The 14,990-nt window shown below is 39.1% G+C and overlaps 1 protein-coding gene across 1 annotated transcript; it reads right to left on the reverse strand.

The window, feature by feature from the left end:
- Positions 1 to 12,890: 12,890 nt before the first annotated feature.
- On the reverse strand, positions 12,891 to 14,254 carry LOC146504384 (uncharacterized). The gene is made up of 2 exons (XM_085184400.1): positions 14,182 to 14,254; positions 12,891 to 13,441 (listed from the first exon to the last, which is right to left on the reverse strand). The coding sequence occupies exons 1-2, from the start codon at positions 14,252 to 14,254 to the stop codon at positions 12,891 to 12,893; spliced, it is 624 nt and encodes a 207-aa protein (XP_085040526.1).
- Between the last annotated feature and the right edge of the window lie 736 nt (positions 14,255 to 14,990).

A 14,990-nucleotide genomic window follows, 5' to 3' on the forward strand; every position in this document is an offset into this window, starting at 1 on the left:
AAAGCATTTGCAGGAACAAAAACATAATATTCCAGAAACACACTTTGCCGATCCGATCAGCTGTTCATAACACTTCCTACACTGAAATAGACGTCAGCGCGTCCGGCGTTACCTGTCCGAAACCGGAAGTGACGTCATTTTCGCGGAAAATGAAGTTTTTTTCTTGTAGGCCTTATAAGCCTATACTGGTGTTTTTATAAGTCATGTTTGATTTTATGCTTTCTGAATAGTTTCTGGATGCTTAGAACTCAAATCGCACTGCTTTAAATAGTTTATTTTGATGCACATGCTGCTTTCTTTGCAAATTTGCATTATAGGAATGTTTTTTGTTTTTCCTGCAGTCTATAAAAATTGGTGTATCTGAAAAATAAAACTATGAAGACACTCAGAATAAATTTTCTGTGGTTGGAAACTATTTTTGCAACTTTTTTGTATTTAAAGTTTTGAGGGATAAACCTCTTAAATTTCTCTAAGTAGAAATATATGTAAAAAAAAAAAAAAAAACAAAACCAAAAACTGAGTCATAGATAAGCAAAACCCAAAATCAATATTTTTGTAGTTTATTGCAATTTTTTTGCAATTTATGTAGTTACTATGGACTTAATGCATACATATATTAAAATCAGTATAGCAACTTGAAATGCTCCCAAAAATGGCACTACAGCATGTAAAAATATAAAGTAAGCTCTGGTGGATTTGGTTCTATGGTAGGTCTTAAAGGGTTATTGTCAGTACTGAGACCCTTCCTTTTAGTAGGTTTGGAATAGAGCATATTCTGACTGGTTAGCATTTTTGGGTGAGAGAAAAGCCAAGATTTGAATCAATAAATGGCCAGTTTATGATGATATTCTCAGCCTGAGCACAGCCAAATGATCTCATCTAAGCCAGTACCCTAGTTAGTACGTGAAAGTGATCTTTCCTGCAGAAAAGCTGTGCTCCTCATGAGTCCCACGGTCATTCCTTGCTCAGTTCTTCCATGAAATAACAAGAGTCCTTAAACCAAGGAACAAAGCAAACTTTTCACAAAGTACCTACAGCAGGGAAGCTGCATGGATACACACCTGCACTGTGCCATTAAATACCTCCCATTCTCACCCCGGATCTTTTCTGAGAATACCAGGAATATGAAACTTCATGAGGCACAACAGGTGCACCAAAATAACTTGCTTCACTGTGTTTTTAGCACAGTGAGGGGGAGTTAACATGACTGAACATCAACTGAACTGCACAGCAGTAAGAATAAATATCCAGAACAAATACAAAGAAATGTGTTTTGTTAAACAAAATGTTTTTTTTGTTTTGTTTTGGGGGGTTTCAGCTGTATTGACTGTCATGGTTGTTATTATTCCATTTATTCCATTGTTCCATTCCATTATGCTCCAGCAGATGGTGAGCTGAAAATTAACAATAAATCACATAATAATATAAATGAGAGTGACTGTAGGGGTCCATTGGTAATGTATCCTGAATTTGTGATCCATTTGCTAACCTGTGGTAATTTTTTGTGATTTTTTTTTTTTTTTATCTGCTAACATAATTCCATCAGGGATCAAAGCAGTCAGTGTTTAATTATTTCTACTGTATTTTCTCATGAATCATTGTTGTTCTTCCAGAAAGTTGAACAATTACACCAGCAGTTTAAAACAAAGTTTGTCTATTTTAACTATTTATACTTCCTTTCTTCTCCTCCTGTGAATAAGGATCACAGCTGCTGGTACTCTTTAAATGAAAGCTATATAAATAAAGGAAAATAAAACAACATAAATGGGAAAAAAACTTTGAGAATGAGAGGTAAATAAGAAATGTACATTCATGTTAAAAAGAAAGTACAACCTCTGTCAAAAACAAAGCAAAAAGATTCTAAGCTATATAATTGATTTTCATGCTTCAGTGCAACGATTTGGTGGATAATGAATTTTTTTTATTGACATTCAGTTTGTTTATTATATGATTAGCTTGATAAAGTAGTTTATTCAAGTGTTTTGTTTATTTTTGTCAGCGAATGTGTTGCAGACAGTGTTAGCGGTGTGTTGTTTCATACACATCTCAGTGATTTATGCGCACTGTCAGTGTTGCATGTTGATGAACATGCAACACCTGTGTCTGTCTAGATTGATGCCACCTGTGTCTGTTAGAGATTAGGTCCCAGTGGTGTTTTAAGGATGGCTGCACCCACATGTGTATAAGAAATGCTGAGGAAAGTCTTCTGCTGAAATGCATCAGCTTTTTTTTACTTACTGCCATGTAATCTTAAGTACTTTACACATGTAATGGTGAGTGCTGAAGCTGTTATTCAAAGGTGTAAAAATTGAGTACATCCCAATGATCTAATAGCTCGCAGAATCTCTTTTTGCTACTGTATAAGAATTTATTTTACTTATATATTAATCACATTATGTTATTGTATAATGCCTTGGTGCCATTGGATTTTAAAATGTCTCACACTCATACAGTAAGACAAATGATGGGGGTCTAGTTGGGGGGGAAGCAGACAACTCCACAAGAACAGTCTTTTGTCTCTTTGAGGACTCTGGGAGGTAGCAAGGGAGTGTGAACCTTAAGGTGTGAAACAGCTGTGTACTGCCTTTTGTTCCTGGAGAAGGTATTTAACTGACAGCCATTTTGGACTCTGCTGACCATCTGCCCCGCGATCATGCAGGCTCTCCACAAGCTTGGTTTGTCTGTTCTTTGTGTTTTGATTAAAGAATGTTAGCTACCGCTCACCGCTGGTCTGCAGGCTTTATTCAAATGGAAAACTTCCACAACAGCTACGATAACTGGAAGTAACTTAATGTAGTCTCTTTCTGTATGTCTGTATCGGTTGCCTGATATATATACAGTGGGGCAAAAAAGTATTTAGTCAGCCACCGATTGTGCAAGTTCCCCCACTTAAAATGATGACAGAGGTCAGTAATTTGCACCAGAGGTACACTTCAACTGTGAGAGACAGAATGTGAAAAAAAAAAATCCATGAATTCACATGGTAGGATTTGTAAAGAATTTATTCGTAAATCAGGGTGGAAAATAAGTATTTGGTCACCTCAAACAAGGAAAATCCCTGGCTCTCACAGACCTGTAACGTCTTCTGTAAGAAGCTTTTCTGTCCCCCACTCGTTACCTGTATGAATGGCACCTGTTTGACCTCATCATCTGTATAAAAGACACCTGTCCACAGCCTCAACCAGTCAGACTCCAAACTCCGCCATGGCCAAGACCAAAAAGCTTTCGAAGGACACCAGGAAAAGAATTGTAGACCTGCACCAGACTGGGAAGAGTGAATCTACAATAGGCAAGCAGCTTGGTGTGAAAAAATCAACTGTGGGAGCAATCATCAGAAAATGGAAGACATACAAGACCACTGATAATCTCCCTCGATCTGGGGCTCCACGCAAGATCTCATCCCGTGGGGTCAAAATGATCATGAGAACGGTGAGCAAAGATCCCAGAACCACACGGGGGGACCTGGTGAATGACCTGCAGAGAGCTGGGACCAAAGTAACAAAGGTCACCATCAGTAACACAGTACAACGGCAGGGAATCAAATCCCGCAGTGCCAGACGTGTTCCGCTGCTGAAGCCAGTGCATGTCCAGGCCCGTCTGAAGTTTGCCAGAGAGCACATGGATGATACAGCAGAGGATTGGGAGAATGTCATGTGGTCAGATGAAACCAAAGTAGAACTTTTTGGTATAAACTCAACTCGTCGTGTTTGGAGGAAGAAGAATACTGAGTTGCATCCCAAGAACACCATACCTACTGTGAAGCATGGGGGTGGAAACATCATGCTATGGGGCTGTTTTTCTGCCAAGGGGACAGGACGACTGATCCGTGTTAAGGACAGAATGAATGGGGCCAAGTATCGTGAGATTTTGAGCCAAAACCTCCTTCCATCAGTGAGAACTTTGAAGATGAAACGAGGCTGGGTCTTCCAACATGACAATGATCCAAAACACACCGCCCGGGCAACAAAGGAGTGGCTCCGTAAGAAGCATTTGAAAGTCCTGGAGTGGCCTAGCCAGTCTCCAGACCTCAACCCCATAGAAAATCTGTGGCGGGAGTTGAAAGTCCGTGTTGCTCGGCGACAGCCCCAAAACATCACTGCTCTTGAGAAGATCTGCATGGAGGAATGGGCCAAAATACCAGCTACTGTGTGTGCAAACCTGGTAAAGACCTATAGTAAATGTTTGACCTCTGTTATTGCCAACAAAGGTTATGTTACAAAGTATTGAGTTGTATTTTTGTTATTGACCAAATACTTATTTTCCACCCTGATTTACGAATAAATTCTTTACAAATCCTACCATGTGAATTCATGGATTTTTTTTTCACATTCTGTCTCTCACAGTTGAAGTGTACCTCTGGTGCAAATTACTGACCTCTGTCATCATTTTAAGTGGGGGAACTTGCACAATCGGTGGCTGACTAAATACTTTTTTGCCCCACTGTATATATATATCCTTATTTGATAAATAGCTTCTGACACTGATTAACAGTAGTTATCATTTTAAATAATTATATAACATGGTTTTTGTTTATAATTTGTTCTTCTTCCCTTTTTTTTTTTACCCTCTCACACACCTTGAGTCTTCACATGCTGAAGATGACCTCTAATTGCAACACTTTCAGAATACAGTTGGTGATTCATAGAATGACATTTATTTTTGTATCACAATTTTCCTAAGTCGGTCTAAGTCACTGGAGATTTACAGGATGGATGAACCTTTCTGGTCACTAAGGCATAGCAGCTTATTCAACAGTTTTTCAAGCTTTTATATAATTGTAAAAGTTATAATAAATCACCGTGATTCATCTGGGATATAGCCAATAGACCTTTCATCTTAACCATGACAAATGCAGTGTCTGTTTGGCTTTTCCTTCACCTCCAACAGAACGATGCCTTCCCTGAGCCTTGTTTTGCTAAAGGTTTCCTTTTAAAATAGATTCTTTTCCCACCCATGCCAGTTCATTGCTCTTATGGTGTCATTGGCTTTCTCTCTGCAATACTGTGACTTGTTCATGAACACACCTACCCACTGAGCAAGTTTTTCCTGTAGCCTTTTGTTGCTGTCATACATTTCAAACTTGGATTAATTACTAAATGACCTTCTAGCTGGTGTTGCTTAGGACCTTTAGCCTGTTTTTTTTTTTTTTTCACGCATCCGGACACATCAACCCGAGAGGTTGAGTGAAATATTGTGTGTAATATTGCTGTTTTGTCGAGGATGCTGGCAGAAATTTCACAATGATTCCTTCACGCACTGACTGTGGCAATAGTGCTGTACTGAATGGAAGAGCACATGGTTGCGAGAAGGTTGATAAGACAGTTTAAGGGGTGGTGTTAGTGTATAAACCAGAATCACAACAGGTAGACCACAGTCCATGTCACTGTTTTGCTTTACTTTCATTCAGTTTCTTGATAGGATCACTTTAATCAAAATAAATGTGTTATTTCATTCACAGTGATTTATATTTCCCCTCGTTTCCTGCCCTTGTGTCCACATGCGAGGGCACCCAAGTTCTTATGGTCATTTCTTAACAATTGTCTGAAGGCTCTTTAAAAGGTGCACTGGGTATTACATTCAGCCAAGTTACTTTTTACAGGTACAGTGTTCAGGTTTTGTAGTCACATATCTACACAGTGCATGTTTCGTGTATTTTTTTTTTAAGTGTTTGATATGGTTAATTTTGCAGCAGTTAATGGGAATTAGATCTGTTAACCTTAACAAACTCCCGTAGCCTGAAATGGCATCCAGAACAAACACACACGGCTCAAAAACCTAATATATGTGGTCAGGATCTTATAATATGTTTTTGTGTTCTCCACATTCAGCGGTTGGCGGTTACGCATAGACTTCAGGTTTATATGCTGGAATAGTGTGTTATCATGCAGCGTGAAGTTATGATGTGTATTAATTATTAATTAATCACATACATCAACAATAACATAGAATACAGCTTCATGTCAAAATCATATTACCTCTCACTGATATGAGAACCATATCTCTGAAATCTGCTCTGACACTGTTTAATTTTTTCTTAGTAGACAACTCGCTTCTGTATCAGGTCTGCTTATTTTTTGTAATGCTTAATATCAGCCTCACGCTAATTTGCTCCACATAGTAAATCAGGACCATGTAGACATAGAAACACAGATTATAAATGATTGCATCTTTAAGAATTCTGCAGCGAGAAATGGGAAAAAGCAACTAAAGCTAGTGTTGTTCCATTTTTAAAAACAATTGTTTTCTTTTGTTTTTATTGTAATAGTTGTGTGTCCTTGTCTTGCACAGCCTGACTGCACCTCAGGGAGTCTGTCAAAATTCCAACTTCAGTATCGGTGAAAGGGGAGACCATAAAGGTGTAAAGCATATATTCTGAAGATTTCTATTAAAAGGATGGAAAACCAGACTGAAAACCCAAATATTATGTGCAGTTCTTGACAGCAGAACTGAGTGTCAACCCTGAAAATGTCAACCTTGTTTTCAGGAGAATCACCGTTGAAGTGATGAATGTGCTCTCTGCTCACACAACTCCTTGACATTTGACTCTTTCGGATTGGAAAGGTTTATAGATGAATCATTTCTGAGAAAACAATCTTTCCATCTTCAAACACAATGTACTTATTAAGCGCTGATGGATTTATTCGATTTTGGGATAAATTGGGATAAATACTACTCCACACATAAACACAAATGTGTGGAGTAGTTTTTTTTTTCTATGCTATGTTTACTGTAGAAATGGACATATGAAAAAGATCTTTAATGGAAGATGAAAGAAGCCTCTGAATCAAAAATCTGTTATTGATGATGACCAAGCAAATGCATAGCTTTGCATGCCATGCCTGAGAAAACCGGCTTATGGGTTCCTATTTGAGCACTCTGCACACAATCTGTTGATTGTTATTTTTTGGGGGAAAAAATCAGGTTGAAAAAAATAATAATAATGATACCAGTCTATTTTATACATCGGCGATCGTGGCTCAAGAGTTGGGAGTTTGCCTTGTAATCAGAAGGTTGCCGGTTCGAGCCTCGGCTTGGACAGTCTCGGTCGTTGTGTCCTTGGGCAAGACACTTCACCCGTTGCCTACTGGTGGTGGTCAGAGGGCCCGGTGGTGCCAGTGTCCGGCAGCCTCGCCTCTGTCAGTGCGCCCCAGGGTGGTTGTGGCTACACCGTAGCTTGCCATCACCAGTGTGTGAATGGGTGGATGACTGAATGTGTAAAGCGCTTTGGGGTCCTTAGGGACTAGCAAAGCGCTATACAAATACAGGCCATTTACCATTTTTTTTTAGTTCTAAGTCCTTTTGTCTGAGATGTCTGTAGAGCCCACACTTTCATCTTCAGCTAAAGTTTAAACAGCAACAGTTATGCAATTTTTTATAGCACCTACTCTGTGAGGGACAGTTTGAAAAATGACTGCCATTTACAGATGCTCTATTCCTGATTCAGCGGATATTGATGTTTTCATCTTGAATAGAGCTAACGAATGTCTGGTAAGAACTAATTGAAAAAGAGACAAAAAATATGATGTGCCCTTTTAAAGTAAAACTAATTCTAGTGTTTCATTTAAGGGCTTTGAAAGGGGATAAAATGCTACTACATAATTTACCCCAGTGCTTACATTGAAAAGGGATTATTCAGCTAAAGACGTTAAGAATTGATGTAACTAATCTGCTTTTGATGAGTTTTTTTCCCCAAAAGAATGATCATTTTTTAAAGTCCTTACCCACCTCTAATCTAAAATTAAATCCTATGTAGCGTACCGTCCTGCGCTCTGGAGCAACTGTTTGTCTCTGCTCAGCTACAAAGAGGAGAAAGTGTCTCGATAAGCAGCCTCTTACAGTAAAGCCTCACAGACACACACATTTACAAACTACTCTTGGATCCTTTTTTTTCAGTCCACTTAAACTAGTGTTGTTGTAGTATTGTTGTTAGAATTAATGTCTCTACTTAAACTGTATCATACAGTGAAATGTTCACAGTGTGTGGTGTGTGGACCCTAAAATGAAACTAGGTTCAATTATTATTTATCCTATTAAATTATTTATTTATTTATTGTAAGTGTAAATGTACTGTGCAGTGGACACCTGTGCTTCAGCACCTAATCAAAAGCCACTCATACAAAAAGCCATTAATCATGAAACCCCGTTTCAGACTAAAAGACTAAAAGAAGACTAAGATCTGAATGTCTGAATGATTAGCACATAATAAACTTGCTTCATAGGACATCAAATTTCAGCATCCAGGCTTGTGTGGCTTCCTGATGTCCAGATGACATCGAGTCAAACACATCAATCTCTACAACAGATTCACTTGTTTTCTCATTGTCTTTGTAGAGCTGAATATTTTTTAACAGTATATACATGTAATGTACCTAGGGCTGGGCTATATCATACCGTTCACGGTAATACCGGTGTAAATTTGGGCAACGATAGGAAAATGAAATATAGCGATAGAATATGGGTAAAACATGCATGCGCAGTGCCTATGTTCACATACTCACATGGCGGCGACGCAGAATGAGAAGAGCGAAAGTGGATCGTTAAATGAAACGGATGAACCAGAATTGGTTTGTAAAAATGCTGCAACTTCAGTGGTGTGGAACTGGTTTAGCTTTCGTCCGTCAGATACACAACAAAGCACTATTTTTGGTAGAGCATGCTAGCAGGCCGTCGTTATTACCGTGTTGTTTGGAAAATACGGCACACTTATAATCAATCCTTTGATTTTTCTGAAAGTCGACAGTGCCCCTTATAATCCCGTGTGCCTTATGTATGAATTCTGGTTGTGTTTACTGACCTCGAAACGATTTTATGTCGTACATGGCGCTCGAAAATCTGTCAAATGTTTTAGTACGACTTTGCTAAGCTACGAACCCGCACCGCTTGATGGATTGTCGGAGCATTACGGCTATCGTAGGCAGGAGCCTCGCGGAGTGATACGTACTGTGCTTCAACATAATATTACCGTATTGTGTGTGTATAACCTCTTTTTAAGTTTTGTGGATATTATACATGGTTATGCTGAGGATATGTCGGCCAATTTCCACTGGAAATGCCTTTTGGTTAAACTGTCAGCAAGGAATTTGCATTTGCACTGTTAAATTTTTTTATAACCTTAATGCACATAAAAAACAGAACAGCTGCTTGTTTAAGTGAAAATACATTAATGGGTTTTTTTCACTAATAAAGTTGTGGAGTTGTGAAGTATTTTGTCTAGTGTCAATTATATCGTCAGTTATATCGTTATCGCAATTTTTCAAATGTATATCGTGATAAATATTTTTGGTCATATCGCCCTGCTCTAACTGTACCGTAGATTAAAATATTGTCACGGTCTGGCTGGCAGACCGTGGGGATATGGGGAAACGCAGGTTTCTTCGATGCAAACAGTGCACTTTATTTACAGTGAAAGCTGTAAACACAATAAATCTCCGTTGCTCCCTTGACTCCCGTGTGTGTGCTTCCCTCCGACGTGCTCGTGCTCCCCGCTGTCGTGTTTCCGCACACCCCGTGCGTGCTGCCTTTCTGGTCCACTCTTCCACCTGCAGGAAAACCACAGAAACAGCCGTCAACACTGACCCCATGGGCATACACGAACTGTACTCTTATACACTGCCACACACTAACTTGGGATGACAACGCAAGCTCCAACACTCTCCTACTCTACTAAGTAGCTCCCCCGCAGGGGCCACAGCCATCAGGTCTGCAGGTGGCTGTGCTCCATCCTCCAGCCACACCTGCAGACACACACACACATACACACCCACACCCTGCCTATAACTGCTCACGGACCCCTCCAGAGCCGGCTCCGTGACAAATATTTCCTGATTCAAATGTTTTCAGGAGCTTCACTGATTTTAAAAATACATGTTTGCTGCTTTATAAAGAAATCCCTCTGTAAAGCTATAACATCTCCCTAATCTTCAATGGTTGAAGAAAATAAGAACAACCCTAGGTTTCGCTTCAACACTGTGGCCCTGTTGAGCCAACCATTCCTTTAATGTTAACTAGTAATGACTTCATGAATTGAATTGTCCCAAGTTAAGCAATAATATCATAAACGTTCTCAGGGAAAGATAGGATCCAGACATTTCTGAATGTAATGGGCTGTATTTGTATAGTGCTTTACTTAGTCCCCCAAAGCTCTTTACACTACATTCAGTCATCCACCCATTCACGCACACATTCACACACTGGTGATGGCAGCTACATTGTAGCCATAGCTGCCCTGGGGAACACTGACAGAGGCGAGGCTGCCGGACACTGGCGCCACCGGACCCTCTGACCACCACCAGTAGGCAACGGGTGAAGTGTCTTGCCATGTAGACTTCAGCAATAGCAAAGATCGCAGTAGACTTAACATTTTTTATTTGTTTCACAACATTATTGCCAACATTCTGGGTATATAATCGTAACAAAAGAGTCAGAGCCTGTAAGAACAGAGAGATCTCTGTACTTACAGTCAATTACAGTCAATTACTGTAATCTAATACTCCATTGAAAACCAATCTGATCTAAAGGATAAAATTGGTTTTCAATGGAAAACCAATTTAGATATACAGTTTAGATATCCAAAAGCATGTAAAATCATTGTGAGAAAACAAATTCTATTTATGCATCCAGTTAGATTATTTTGTTTTCTTTTTCTGGCAACAGCTCACTTATTTCAGCAAGACAATGCAACATTCCATTCAGCAAATAATCCAAAACCAAGGCTCCATCTTTGCATTTTCACCAGAGCAATTTCTGAAAATTAATTGAATGGCAACTCTCTCGCTCTCTCTCGCTCCACGGCTCTCCTTCCCCCTCTTTATACCACTCGCTTTATATAAGCTGTCTGTCTTCAAACTGACACTTATTTGGCTGCAAAAAGATTCCCCGTTCCACCCACCTCTTTATCTTTCTCACTTACAGAATCAGCCACTCACCCGGTTGATTCATAGTCAGCATGAGTGACAGGCCAAAGTTACACAATAAAAATTGTTTTCCACCCAGAGGTCTGATTGAATGTGGAGAAAATAGGGATCTAATGGTTTATCCTCTACACAACCACCTTTTTCTTGCTTTGAAATGCTGGACATACATTTTGATTATTGGCAGCAAGATGTCACTTTCATACAGTATCAATATCATATAAGAATCATTCTTTCATTTAAACAGTTAAGTGTGCATAATACAACCTGTGAATGTTTGTGGCTTAAAATGCCAACATACAGTAATCCTTCCTGACATCATTTTGGAATAAGCTGCTCATTAAACTGTGTCTGTCAGCAAATTCACACCGGCAGCTTTATTAGCGTAGTCAAATAGACTTAAGACAGATTGAAACACTGACCATTACACAGTGTATTCCCCAACATAGATGAGCTATACCTACAGAGAGTGATTTCTTTGTCTTCACTTTAAAGTAATGAGCTGTTTGTAGTCACTTTCACATTTCTTTACAGAAACAGAAGAGATGAAAAAAGACACGTGCATACTTTCATAGTTCAAATTTTGGTGCTTTGTCTTGCCCTCTGCTGTGGATTTTAAAAATGAAAATGTAAGAAAAATCAGGTCACGTTTTTATTTTATTGTGTTTTTTCAAGGATATCCAATTTAGACTGCAGTGAAAGGAAGTCAATCGAAGCGATGACAGTTGCAGGGCTGTTGTAGTGCTAGAAGAGAAGATTTTGAGTAACAGACGTATCTGAACACACCTGAAGCAGCTGTCAGTCAAATCAGCACAACAGCAGTCACTGCCTGTCATGACTGTTGTTCTAGTTTGGACAGCTGCTTTAATAAATTGACATGTTTCCAGTGCACATTACAATAAATGATTAAAAATACTTTTTTTAGACTTGTGTGCTGCTTCCAAAGGTAAAGTCTCCACTGGCCCTTAACTTGTGAAAAGTGGGTTTTGAGTTCAAATACTAATATCAGTCTGAACTGATGTTCTTGGTTGGTTTTAACAACCTGAGTATGTGTAATTGACTAAATGGTTAGACCTGAAATGTAATCTTAAATTCTAATAAAGTTAGAAAAGTTAAAGGAACTTACTTACTTAATCTTAATTTAAGTTCATGTAAATAAAAAAAGGAAAGGAAAGGAAAAACTGCATGCAACAGATTTCCTTTCTTTGTAATCACTCAAGTGTTCTATTTATTTTACAGTGTAAAATGATTTTTAAAAATTAAAGGATTATGTGGTCAGTGGGTGGTAGCCTGGTGACTCTATAACAATATAGCATGGAAGTAAAAACATATCATAAAAGCAAAAAAACAAAACAAATGTGCATCCATATTAATACTTCATGCTACATTTGGTAAGTCAAGAGGCTGGTGGATTTGTCTGTGTACTGCAGGTAGCAGTCATTATCCAAAGCTGTATGAATTAGAACTTCCAGATGGGTGCTTCTTCATTTGACTCCTTTTGTGTGTAGAGTGATGAGCATGTGCCAAAAACTGACTGGGATGAGCGGGGGTAGCAGCCAGTGTCATTAAAGCCCGCTGGCATCCACCATTGTTCAGCCACCCTTTCTTTTCTAAAGGACTTTTTGTCTGCAAATGCAAAACGTTCATCCTACACACAATCCACTAGTATGTTCCCATATATTTAATGGTGACCGCCCCCAAAGAAAAGAAGAAACCCGTCCACAAAACCCTTTGTGGATGAGGTTTGTCTTGTGGATTTAAAAACATTTATACACCGCACATTCAATAATCTATAAATGTATAATCACAATAATTCTGGAAGAATTGTTATATTGAATCTAAATTTGTGCTATATGTACAGCAATATATATATATATATATATATATATATATATATATATATATATATATATATATATATATATATATATATATATATATATATATATATATATATATGTATATATATGCTCGGGTCCTCTACCAGAGGCCTGGGAGCTTGAGGGTCCGCAGTATCTTAGCTGTTCCCAGGACTGCGCTCTTCTGGACAGAGATCTTCGATGTTGTTCCTGGGATCTGCTGGAGCCACTCGCCTAGCTTGGGAGCCACCTCACCTAGTGCTCCGATTACCACTGGGACCACCGTCACCTTCACCCTCCACATCTTCTCGAGCTCTTCTCCGAGCCCTTGGTATTTCTTGAGCTTCTCGTGTTCCTTCTTCCTAAAGTTGCTGTCATTGGGAACCACTACATCTATCACTACAGCTGTCTTCTCCTGTTTGTCTACCACAACTATGTCCAGTTGGTTAACCATCACCATTTTGTCCATCTGTATCTGGAAGTCCCACAGGATCTTAGCTCGGTCATTCTCCACCACCCTAGGGGGCGTCTCCCATTTTGACCTTCCAGGCCATATTTGGCACAGATGTTTCTGTATGCCGGCCACTTGGTTATGGCTTTCATCTTGGCTAGCATCTTGCACTCTGCTGTTATGAGCTGGATTGTCAAACAACTCAGTTTCCTTTAGTAGCGCTGCAGTGGTATTGAAAATAAAAATTGAGAATAGTCAACCAGGTGAAATGGTTGAGGTGTCTGTGTATGATTCTGCTTCTAAAGAAAGTTTCTTTGGGCATGGGGCAGTTTTATCTCCTGAGTAGTTTAGAAAAGTTTAAGGCTTCCCCTAAAAGAGTTTGAAGTGGTATCAGGGAGGGAGGTAAAACATGGATGGATGGATGGATGGATGGATGGATGGATGGATGGATGGATTAGAAGTGTTTGATTTTGACACATAAAGTTTTCACTGTGCGGCACCATCAGCTAACACTTTTATCATTTCTGATGTGTCTTTGATCTCAAATTCAGATATATTTCTGAAAGCAGGGAGAGAGATACAAAGACTAAGGTGGAAGCCTGATGTGTGTTGATGATATCTACACTTATTCATGGAGCAGTTCCTTGAATCAGCTGTTGTGAGTAGAGCGCCTCTGCTGAGTGTTTGATTTTGGTTTCTCATCTTCCTTCTCCTGGCTTGTGTGCATATCAAAGCTCTCAGGTAGAGCCCTGCCTGCTCCTCCACACTTTGCCTCTGATCTGTGTATTAGTGGAGACTGAACTTGTTTACTTAAAACTTGTGTCTGTAGTTATTTCTGGAAAATAATACATAAGTGATGCAGTCTAGTAAAAGCAGCCTAGATTCATCACATTTTATTAATAAAAATAACAAACAGTGATGTCAGGCCAGTTCTATGATGCAAAATGTCAGCTAAACTAACCAGAAGGCCTCTGTGAAGCACTGTCCAGCTCTACAGTGTTGAAAGGCCTGGAAACAAAAGACAAGTGGGTCATCGCAGGAAAACAAAAGAAAAAGTCATTATATTTACAATCATCATAATTTATTTAACTACTTTTGAGTTTCTGGAAAGGCGGGACTGCGTAAAAACAGCTGTAATTCTTAAACAGTTAATACAGTCCTTTTGTCAAAGACTTCACAACAGCTGCATCTTAATTTTGTTGGTTTAAAAGCAAGTTTGGTGGTGTAAATAGGCAATATTACCAAATTTGTGTCATTGCCTATTTATTATAGACCTGACTGTATGAATCTCCCAAACCACATTTGCGGGGCAGATCCACATTCTCAAACACAGGAAAAAGAAGATTAGCATCAGAATATGTGCACCCTGTTATGATAAATAATCTTTTACATTAGTAACACTAAACTTTCATCTTGGCTTGAATACGAGTTGTTCAGAACAGTCAAATTATGATATAGAGCTGACGTAGAGCTCAAAATGTATATTTTAGTAACACGGCGTGATATTTTTTCCACCGCTCTCTCATGTCAACGCGATAAGATCTGATTTGACATCACGCAGCTAATCTATTGCAGGGAGGTCCCCCCCCACCCCGCTGTCATCAGGCGCTTACTCGTAGGGATCTGTCAAATAGAGTTCTCTCTCCAATGATGTACAGTCTTGAATTTGGATTTGTGTGTGTGTGCCACTACTTTATGCACCTTATGGCTGTACTACAGATTTTTTTTTTTAATCTCACTTTATTTTTCCTGCTTAAATAAAGTTAAATA

The sequence above is a fragment of the Neolamprologus multifasciatus genome, chromosome 14 (assembly GCF_963576455.1).
Source record: "Neolamprologus multifasciatus chromosome 14, fNeoMul1.2, whole genome shotgun sequence".
Classification (NCBI taxonomy): Eukaryota; Metazoa; Chordata; class Actinopteri; order Cichliformes; family Cichlidae; genus Neolamprologus; species Neolamprologus multifasciatus.

Excerpts from the sequence above, each read along its gene's own strand:
- LOC146504384 (XM_085184400.1), bottom strand. The coding sequence starts at position 14,254 with ATGACCCACTTGTCTTTTGTTTCCAGGCCTTTCAACACTGTAGAGCTG. Across the intron at positions 13,442-14,181 it reads TGCTTCACAGAGGCCTTCTG|CGCTACTAAAGGAAACTGAG; the intron begins GTTAGTTTAGCT and ends ATACCACTGCAG.